This window comes from Callospermophilus lateralis, chromosome 4 (assembly GCF_048772815.1).
Source record: "Callospermophilus lateralis isolate mCalLat2 chromosome 4, mCalLat2.hap1, whole genome shotgun sequence".
Classification (NCBI taxonomy): domain Eukaryota; kingdom Metazoa; phylum Chordata; class Mammalia; order Rodentia; family Sciuridae; genus Callospermophilus; species Callospermophilus lateralis.
This window is the reverse complement of record NC_135308.1, coordinates 109,593,933-109,604,551: the sequence shown is the minus strand read 5'-3', so window position 1 is coordinate 109,604,551 and position 10,619 is coordinate 109,593,933. Positions and strand designations below refer to the sequence as shown.

Here is a 10,619-nt window from a genome sequence, read left to right as displayed (position 1 = left end):
CCTCAGGCAGAGAGAGGAACTAGGGAGGATAGTGGTAGGGGAAGCTTCTCTCATTCTTGATTAGATCCCTCTCAGCAGAAGGCAGATTTGGCTGTGGGTGGCTTTTTCTGAATGGGGACAGGGAAGTTTATTTCACAGCCTTCCCCATGATGTGGGGCCCAACAGGTAACCATTTGAGGGGAGGGGGCTGTCGTTCCATTTGGATCTCAGAGAACTGGGCATTCTCCAGGTCCTTCCAGGTCTCTCTGGTAAGGTAGCAGCCATCCCCAATGTGCTTCCAGGTGGGCTCAAAAACTTGCTGCCACATGAAGGCCTGGCTTCCTCGCGGATAAGCCACGTGCTCCCAGAAGAACAGCACTCCTCCCTGGGAGGGAGGAGAGGGTCAGTGTCACTAGTTGCTCCATCCTGCTCCTTCCTCCTTCCCTCTGATCAAGCCTGGCCAAATCTCTTAGTGAAGTGGGAGCAGCTGGTCTGAGAGTTTTTGGAGCAAACTGCCTGCTCTGACATTTTCTGCAACCCCTGCTCCTACCCTCCCTCAAGGGGCCTGTGAAGAACCTCTTGTAACTGAGGGGCAAATGACTGCTAGAGATCTTTAAAGAAGGTCCAGAGGACAGACAGAAGGTGATTAAGAAATAAGGGCAGATGGCTCACTATATACAGATGCACCAGGCCTCTCTATCAAGACTCAGGTGCGTGCCATAGCTGTTCCTGACATCTCCTCCAACATCCCAGAGAAACCTCAGACCCTGCCTGATAACCACAGGGGGTTTCTCCAGCTCTTCTCTTCCCACTACCCTCCCCTAGTGATTCACTCACCCCCCCCCCCCCCCCCCCCCCCGTGCTCTTAATTAGCAGCTACAAGCTGGCAATGTCCAACTCTATCTCCACGCTGCATCTTTTCCTGCCTTCCAGTTCTAGCCCTCTAACAGCCCACATGGTTTCTTGCTTGGCTGTCTCAGCAGCTCCTGGGACCTAACAAGTCCCAAACAGTGTTCCTCCATTCCAGCAAATGGTCTAGCACCCATATCCCTTCAGTTGCTCACGCCAGAAACTTGGAAACTATCCTAAACTCCCCTCTCTCTATGTCCCGCTTGAAATATTATGGATTTAAAAAATGTGTGGATTCTACTCCCCCTAATATCTCTACTGGCACACTTATTTCCCCACCCTCCATGTCCTGTTTAATTCTTCTGATCTCAATTTAAACTTCACTTTCTTAGGTGAATTCCCCACCTCCCTCCACTTCCTGTTAGGTGACTCTCCTGTCTGCCCCAACAGCATCCTATTGGGTCCACCATGGTCACTCTTACTCAGCAGCAGGTGTCTAATGTACTAATACCTCAGTTCCCCTCCTGGGGCCCCCAAACTCTGGGGTGGCCAATGCTGTTTGCCTGCCCCAGGCCCCCGTCCTTCCCACTCTGCTCACCGGCCTCAGCACTCTGTGGACTTCCTGCAGGACCCTCTTTGGGCTCTGCACAGAGCAGAGCACCAGAGTGCAGACCACCACGTCCATGGAGCCATCAGCCACTTGTTTCATGTCCTCTCCAGGGGCCACCACAAACCGCTCATATTGGAGGTGCCTGTTCTCAGCCATGCTCCTTTTCAGGAACTTCTCAAAGTGGGGGTTTGGGTCCAGGCAGGTGATCCTGCAGCCAGCAGGATAGAACTGGAAGTTGGCACCAGTGCCACAGCCCAGCTCCAGCAGGGCCACTTTCCCTGAGGTTCCCATCAGCCCCTTTATCTCACTGAAGAGCTCCCGTTTCTTGCTCTCCATCATTCGGTTGGTTTTCGCAGCCAGCATGGCCATCAGGTAGGGAAAGTAGCTTTTGCACAGGGGCTGCCAGAAGCCTAGCAGAGCCATCAGGTGCAGGGGCAGTGTCAGGAGCAGCATGAGCAGCTGCAGGAGTCGGACCAGGACATCCATGGCACCAGCTTCTGGTATTGCTTCTGTTGAGACACTGGCTCTCTTTCTCTGCCCAGCCTTTGCAGAAACCAGTTTCCCCTCCTCCTGTTTTAGGACTTTGCTCCTTGGGTCTGGATTGGCAATCTTCCTTACAGGGGAGAAGGTGTGTGGAATTTCTCCAGAAGGCAAAGTTCTCACAGTCCTTTATGTGGGGTGAAGGGACAGGTGGTGATGTGTTCTGGGGAGCGCTGCCCAGCTGAGGAGGGTGGCATGTGCTGACTCACCTTAGAGAGATGTTAAGGGGGACCACAGTTTATGTCTCAGATTACTGCTTCATGGGAGCCAAATGTCAGGGAAGAGCTGAGTCATGGGGGGATGTCTTAGTCTCATTCTGATCCCAGGTCTGCTTCAATTGGTTGTGCAAGCTGGAAATTCTGGTTGGGTTTCTGGAGCACACCCTCAGAGTTTGATAAACTGTAACAGGCCTTTGCCCCAGATGGAGGCCAAACAGAATGTTCAGGATTAGGTTTGATTGGTCATAAGAAGGAGGGTGGTTACTGGTCAAAAGAAAGGCACTTACTGAGTTTACTGCTGTTTATTATTATCCAAGGCCTCCAGGCTCTAGAATTAGGAGAAAAAAAGGGGAGGGAAAAGCAGATCCGGAGACCTGGGTTCAAAAAAGTCTTAGTTCTGCCACTTTGGCCTGTGTCCGCTTGGGCAAGTGTTTTTACTTTCTGTGTTTCAATTTCTTATAAAGAGAATTTGTATAAAATAGGGAGTATAAGGAGAGGCTGGAGGGCCTTATACAATTTCCAAAGTGTCCCCATGCTCTCACATTTGTGTGATCTACGAAGAGTGGGGTAACAGCAGGAAGCAGGTGACCCTGGGTGTCCTCACAGCTCCCTGGGGACCTGGATCACAGCCTCGGACAGTAACCCCTCATGGCTTCAGGACCAGGCCAGAGATTGCTGTGGAAGAAGGGAAGTGGCAGACAAAAGGTGTTTGGGTCACAGGTGTCTCAGTACAAAGTCCCCAGGTCCCAGGTTATTAACGGATCTCCCTCTCTCTCTCTCTCTCTTTAATAGGTTTTTAAAAATATTTTTTATTTTAGTTGTACACATTTATTTTGTTTATTTATTTTTATATGGTGTTGAGGTTCGAACCCAGGGCCTCGCGCATGCTAGGTGAGCGCTCTACTGCTGAGCCACAACCCCAGCCCCAATGGTTCGCTTTTGGATGAAGCCTCCTCAGCATCTTGGGAGCAGCTCCCCATTAGTGTATTGAAGGCTGCACGCCAACTGCACAGTGACCAAAGGGAGGTGTTTTTTTTTTTTTTTTTTTTTTTGTACTGGGGATTGAACTGGGGATTAAGCTACATCCCCAGACTTTTTTATTTTTAATTTTGAAATAGACTGTCACTAAATTGTCCTGGAAATCCTCCTGCCTTAGTCTTCTGAGTAGCTTAGGATTACAGGTGTGTGCCACTGATCTGGCCCCAAAGAAGCATTGTAAAGATAGGTTCATGTAGCTATCGAACAGTCTGAAAGTGTATTCTTAGTTATTTTGCCTTTTTATTATTATAAAAGAGGGACTGTTCTTCATTTTTTTTGGGTTTCCCAGGTACAGAATGATATGTGGAAACATTGATAATTTTACTTCTTTTCAATTTTGTTTTTCTCTTGCTTAAGGTCAACAATATCAAATAGTGAGATGGACACTAAATTCCTTTTCTTCCTGAAATTAATGGGAATGTCTCTAATAATTTCTCATAGGTAGTCGTTTATCTGTATTTTTCAAGCCTCTTACCCAGCTTTTTAAAAATTTATTTACTTTTTAGTTTTAGGTGGACACAGTATCCTTATTTTACATTTATGTGGTGCTGAGGATTGAACCCAGCACCCCATGCATGCTAGGCGAGCACTCTACCTTTGGACTACACCCTCACCCTTTTCATTTTATTTTGCAAAAGAGTCACATTAAGTTACCCAAGGTGGCCTCTGACTTGTGATTCTCACTATTTTTAGGTTTTCAAGTACTTGCAATTATGGGTGTGCATCACTATGTCTGGCTACATTATATTTCTTATGTTTGAAGCCATAAGAGTGGTCTCTGGGTGATTGGACCTTGACTAGTATGTCCATTAATAATGATGTAAGCCAGGTGGTGTTGCATGTCTGTAATCACAGCAACTCCAAGAAGCTGAGGCAGGAGGTTCACAAGTTGGAGGTCAGCCTCAGTGACTTAGAAAGACCTTGTCTCAAAATTTTTAATTTTGACTGGGGATATAACTCAGTGGTAGAGTTACCCAGGTTCAATCCCCAGTACTGCAAAACAAAACAGCAGCAAAAGATACCCCCTAATGCCTCCAAAACCCACAAACACACACCAAAACCAAACCAAACCAAACACCAACTCAAAAAACAAAATAAAACAAAACAAAACATATGCAGCCTTTGGAGTTGAGATAAGAATATTTAAATTGTGTAAGTTAGTTTTGAGATGAATGTTTCATATCAGATTGCCTGTGTTCAAACCTCTTAAAACTCCTCTTCCACCTTTACTCTCAATAGATGAATTTGCCTCATCCTTTATTTGTTCCCATCTAGGGGTGCTGGGTTCATTGTCTCTGTTCAAAAAAGGAATTTGAAGAACAGGACACAGAGATAGCAAGCCAGAACTAGGTTTATTGCAAAGGTGACAGAGATACAGAGAGAAACTTCTCCAAAGAAAAGAGGTCCCAGAGCTGGGAATTCGGTGGGGGAGTTTTGGTCTGTTCTTTTTAATGATCTCTGGAATCTTCTCCTTTCCTTATCTCTTCCCCATCCATACTCTTCTCACTATTATTGATTGGTGCCCCCTCTGTCCACATATCTTAGTTTTTCTATTGGATCCCCCGCTTAGGAGCATGAGTACAGAAGTGTCTGTCTGATTGGGTCCTTCACTTGTGTCCATGAGCATTTTTGTCAAGCAGGAAGTTGACCTCATCAGAAGACCCTCTCCATGCTCCTTTGTTCTGGCCCTGCCCCTGACTTCTTTTGTCAAGCAGGAAGTTGACCTCATCAGAAGACCCTCTCCATGCTCCTTTGTTCTGGCCCTGCCCCTGACTTCCTCACTATCTAGCCCTTATTGCCTAAGCCCTTCTATATCTCCCTCATCATGATAGGAGCTGTCAGATTTAAACTTTTTTATTTTCTAAGACTTATCTATAGTGGGTAGGGTTGTGGCTCAGTGGTAGAGCACTTGCCTAGCACGTGCAAGACTCTAGGTTCGATTTTCATCTCCACATAAAAATAAATAAAAAAAATAAAGGTATCGTGGCCATCTACAACTAAAAAAAAAAAGGGAGTGGGGAGAGAAGATGGCGGATTAGCAGGAAGTAGCTTTTTTCACAACTCCGTGACTTAGTACTCAAACAGTAAGAAAACTACTTCTCTGTGAGGTAAGTGAAAACAAAACAAAACAAAACAAAAAGCACTCTACTGATACTCAGTATTGGACAGAGAGCCTCCAAGACTAGGAAATTTTGGGTACATCAGATAAGGCTAAGGCTCTTGGTGGAAGTGGGTAAAATTGATACACAAGTTTGAAAATGATTCTAAAGTGCTGGAAATGTCTTGGTGTGGGGAGTCCTAGGATGGAAGGGGCAGCCTGCTGTGGGCCAACCCAGAGGCTATTCGGCTCATTAAACTGGTACACCAAAGTTAGGTCTGCCACATGTGCACAGGGAGCCCAAGCAAGAGATATTTTGGTACATCCTTGTGACAGTGGTTCTAATTCAGACTGGGAACTTAGGTTCATGAGTTTGAGGCTGAGTCCAATACATGAATCAAGCAGATGCCAACTGCAAGATCTAAACTAAGCCTAGAAAATCAGGAGAATTTCTGGCATGCAGAATTTCTGGCTGGCGGCAATACAGATCAGAAAGGCCAGAGAAAACCTGCCCTCCATCCGGCTCCCTTGAATCTGGCAGCGGGCAGAACCAGCAGAAGGGAGAATTTGAATGTGTCGGAGTGACTGAGCTCAGTGCTTGGAAACCAGTCCTGGAGAGGCCCAAAAAAACAGTATCTCCAAAGACCAGAACTGGGGAAGAACCCACTCCCCCGTCCCATGAGTGGTGGCCTGGGGAGAGTAATGGGATATTGATTTATTAATGCCCATGCAGTAAAACACCTGGGGCAATACCAGACCTAAGCTCTGCCCTGGGAGCTTCACTTGCAGGAACTCATCTCACAGAACCCAGCAGTAACAGTATCCTGGAAGTAAAGTCAAAAGTACCTTCCATAGGTCCTCACACCATTCTGCTGAGAAGGGAGGATGAGAAATGGAAAGGCGGTTTAGCACAGACAGCTGGTAAATACTCTCATTGACTATTCTGTTATTTTGTTTTTGAATGTGTACTGATTGATACATAATGGATGTTTATACATTTGTATGCATACATATTTGTTTCTGCTTTTTCTTTAATTTTTTTAGTTGTAGATGGACACAATACCTTTGTTTTGTTTATTTATTTTTATGTGGTGTGGAGGATCGAACCCATGTTAGGTGAGCGCTCTATCACTGAGAGCCTCACACATATTAGGCGAGTGCTCTATCACTGAGCCCCTGCCCCAGCCACTGTTTCTGCTTTTTCACTTTTAGCGTTTCTTTGAGGGTAGTAATTGTTCTGTGCTCTATTTTTTGAGGGTTAAGGGTTTTTGTTTTGGATTGATTTTTCTATTGTTTGTTTCACAACTCCATTTCCCTCTGTTTCTGTTTCTCTCTCTCTCTTTTTTTTACTAACAGCCAAACTGTTTTTTTCACTCTTCCGTTAATTCTTTTACTTCTATTCTTCTTTTTATTCTCCCCCCTTATAAACACAACTACATAGCTTCTGCATTTGTCTTGTTCATCTCTTGAATCTAAAAAACCTTTTCTGCCCCCATCTCTTCTTTCCTCTTAATGAACTCTATCTTTAAGTGGATATTTATACAGATTCACATCTGTTTATTATTTCTCACATCTAGCACTTTTTTAAGACAGTTATTTTTTATGGATAAGTATTTCAAGGACTAAATACTTAGTATATAGTAAGTATATACTAAGTATATAACAATTTGATTAGTATATAACAATTTTGTTCTTGTATTATTTTATTTCTTTTTATAAATTTTTATCTTGTACATTTTTTCTCACTTATATGTTTTCCTCAACTCTCTTTCTCTCCTTTCTTCTGCTAACAGCCAATTTCTACAGATTTCTCACTTTTCCTTTAATTTTTTTACTTCTCTTTTCTCTCCTCTTCCCTCATAATCATCACATCCTACATCACATCTCTTCTAACCCTATTCACTGCTGAAATTGTAAACCCTTTTATAAACTTACTGTTTTTACTGTGGGCAATAACTGATCATATCATTTCTCATTATTGTGACAATCAACATTGTAGATTTCATAGCAAGAACTGTTTGTTTTAATATTGTAAATAGTTTGCATTGGTTGTTGTTATTATCTGTCTCCCCCCAATGACTGAATGTACTTACTTCTAAGTAGCACATGGATCCTTCTCTAAAATAGACCATATCTTAGGCTAAAATAGACCATCTCTTAGCAAATACAAAAAATAGAGATAATACCTTTTATATTATAAGATTATAATGGGATGAAATTAGAAAGCAATTCAAAAATAAAAAATAGAAGCTACTCTACCATTTGGAGACTAAATAATATGCTATTGAATGAAATATAAATGAGAATAGTGACACAACATATAAAAGTTTCTGGGACACTAGGGAGGTGGTTCTAAGTTCATTGCACAGAGCTCATTTATTAAAAGAACAGAAAGTCACCAAATAAATAACCTAACTTTACATCTTAAATTCATAGAAAAAGAAGAACAAATCAACCCCAAAAGCAGTAGAGACAGGAAATAATTGAAATTAATGAAATTAAAACAAAAAATTCAAAAAAAAATCAATGAAACAAAAAGTTGGTTCCTGAAAGAATAAACAAAATTGATAAACACTTAGCCAAGCTAGTAAAGAAAGAGAAAGAGAGAACTCAAATTACTAAAATTCATGATGAAAAAGGAAATACCATGTTAGACACTACTGAAATACAGACGATAATCTATACTCCAATGAAACAGAAAATCATGAAGACATCGACAAATTTCTAGAGACACATGACCTACACAAATTGAATCAGGAGGACATAAAAAATTTAAATAGATTAATTTCAAGCAGTGAAATTGGAGATAACATCAAAAGCCAACCAACAAAGAACAGCCCAGGACCAGATGAATTCTTAGCTGAGTTTTACCAGACTTCAAAGAAGAACTTATACCAATACATCTTAAATTATTCCATGAAATAGAAAAGGAGAGAACCCTTTCAAACTCATTCTATACAGCTAGTATCACTCTGATACCAAAACCAGAAAAAGACACATCAAGGAAGGAAAATTTCAGACCAATATCCCTGATGAACAGATGCAAAAATTCTTAATAAAATACTGGCAAATTGCATTCAAAAATATATTAAAAAGATAGTGCACCATGATCAAGTGGGGTTCATTTCAGGGATGCAAGGTTGGTTCAACATATGGAAATCAATAAAGTAATTCATCATATCAAAATATACTTAAAGACTTGAATCACATGGTTATTTCAATAGATGTAGAAAAAACCTTTGACAAAATTCAGCAACCATTCATGCTCAAAACACTAGAAAAACTAGGGATAATAGGAACTTACCTCAACATTGTAAAAGCTATTTGTGCTAAACCCAATGCCAAATTCATTCTAAAAGGAGAAAAATTGAAGCATTCCCTTTGAAAACTGGAAGAAGACAGGGATGCCCTCTATCAGCACTTCTATTCACATAGTCCTTGAAACCCTAGCCAGAGTGATTAGATAAAAGAAAGACATTAAAGGGATACAAATAAGATACAAAATATCCCTATTTGCTGATGACATGATATTATATTTAGAAGACCCAAAATACTTCACCAGAATGCTTCTAGAACTCATAAATGAATTCAGCAATGTAGTAGGATAAAAATTAACATCCATAAATCAAATGCATTCTAAATATTACTAATGAATCACCTGAAATAGACATGAGGAAAACTATTCCATTTACAACAGCCTCAAAAAAATTAAAATACTTGGGAATCAATCTAATAAAAGAGGTGAAAGACCTCTACAATGAAAACTGAAGAACACTGAAGAACAAAACTGAAGAAGACCTTAGACGGTGGAAAGATCTCCCATGTTTTAGGGCAGACAGAGTTAATATTGTCAAAATATCCATACTACCAAAAGTGCTATATGGATTTAATGCAATTCCTATTAAAATTTCAATGATGTTTTTCATAGAAACAGAAAAAGCAATCATGAAATTCATTTGGAAAAATAAAAGGCCCAGAGTAGCCAAAGCAATCCTTAGCAAGAAAAGTGATACAGGAGGCATCACAATGCCAGACTTTAAATGACACTACAAAAAACAGTGTGGTATTGGCACACAACCAGACATGAAGATCAATGGAACAGAATAGAAGACCCAGAGACAGATCCACATAAATACAGTTATCTCATAATAGACAAAGTGCCAAAAACATACATTGGAGAAAAGAGCCTCTTCAACAAATGGTGCTGGGAAAAATTGAAATTCATATGTAGTAGAATGAAATTGAATCCCTGGCTCTCATTCTGCACAAAACTCAACTCAAAGTGAATCAAGGATCTAGGCATTAGACCAGAGACCCTGGCCTACTAGAAGAAAAGTAGGCCCAACTCTCTATCATGTCAGCTTAGGAATTGACTTCCTCAACAAGACTTCTACAGTATAAAAAGTAAAATCAAGAGTCAGTAAATGGGATAGTATCAAACTAAAGTGCTTCTTCACAGCAAAGCAAACAATTAAGAACGTGAATAGAGAGCCTACAGAATGGGAGAAAATCTTTGCTACCTGCACCTCAGATAGAGCATTAATCTCCAGGATATACAAAGAACTCAAAAACCTTAACACCAAAACCAAAACAAACCCCCAACCCCCCCCCCCCCCAAAGAAACTCCAAACACAGATAACCCATCAATAAATGGGCAAAGGAACTGAACAGGCACTTCACAGAAGAAAAAAATACAAATAGTCAACAATTTTAGGACAAAATGTTCAACATCCTTAGCACTTAAAAAAAACCACAAATTAAAACACCACTGCAATTCCATCTCACTTCAGTCAGAATGGCAATCATCAAGAATACAAGTAATGATAAATGTTGGTGAGTATATAGGGAAAATCCATTGCTGGTGGGACTGCAAATTGGTATAGCCACTATGGAAAGCAGTATGGAGATTACTTAGAAAACTTGGAATGGAACCACCATTTGACCCAGCTATCCCACTCCTCAGTCTATACCCAAAGGGCTTAAAATCAGCATACTATAGTGATGCAGCCACCTCAATGTTTATAGCAGCCCAATTCACAATAGCTAAGCTATGGAACCAACACAGGTGTCCTTCACCAGATGAATGGATAAAGAAATGTGGTATATATACACAATGGACTATTACTCAGAATTAAAAGAGAATAAAATTATGGCATTTGCAGGTAAACGGATGGATTCAGAGAATATCATGCTAAGTGAAGTAAGCCAATCCCCCCAAACCAAAAGCCGAATGTTTTGATATGTGGGTGCTAACCTACAAAATGGAGGGGGAAGAATAAAAATTCAT

At 41.3% G+C, this 10,619-nt stretch overlaps 1 protein-coding gene across 1 annotated transcript; it reads right to left on the bottom strand.

Moving 5' to 3' along the window:
• Positions 1-58: 58 nt before the first annotated feature.
• Positions 59-1,924, bottom strand: Tmt1b (thiol methyltransferase 1B). The gene is made up of 2 exons (XM_076853005.1): positions 1,427-1,924; positions 59-364 (listed from the first exon to the last, which is right to left on the bottom strand). Exons 1-2 carry the CDS (start codon positions 1,922-1,924, stop codon positions 128-130), a joined length of 735 nt encoding a protein of 244 aa, XP_076709120.1. The 3' UTR covers positions 59-127.
• Between the last annotated feature and the right edge of the window lie 8,695 nt (positions 1,925-10,619).

What these genes read in the sequence shown, in the direction of transcription:
- Tmt1b (XM_076853005.1), bottom strand. Translation starts at nt 1,924, where the DNA reads ATGGATGTCCTGGTCCGACTCCTGCAGCTGCTCATGCTGCTCCTGACA. An exon ending in TCCACAGAGTGCTGAGGCCG is followed by an intron (nt 365 to 1,426) that starts GTGAGCAGAGTG and finishes CCTCCCTCCCAG; the next exon opens with GGAGGAGTGCTGTTCTTCTG.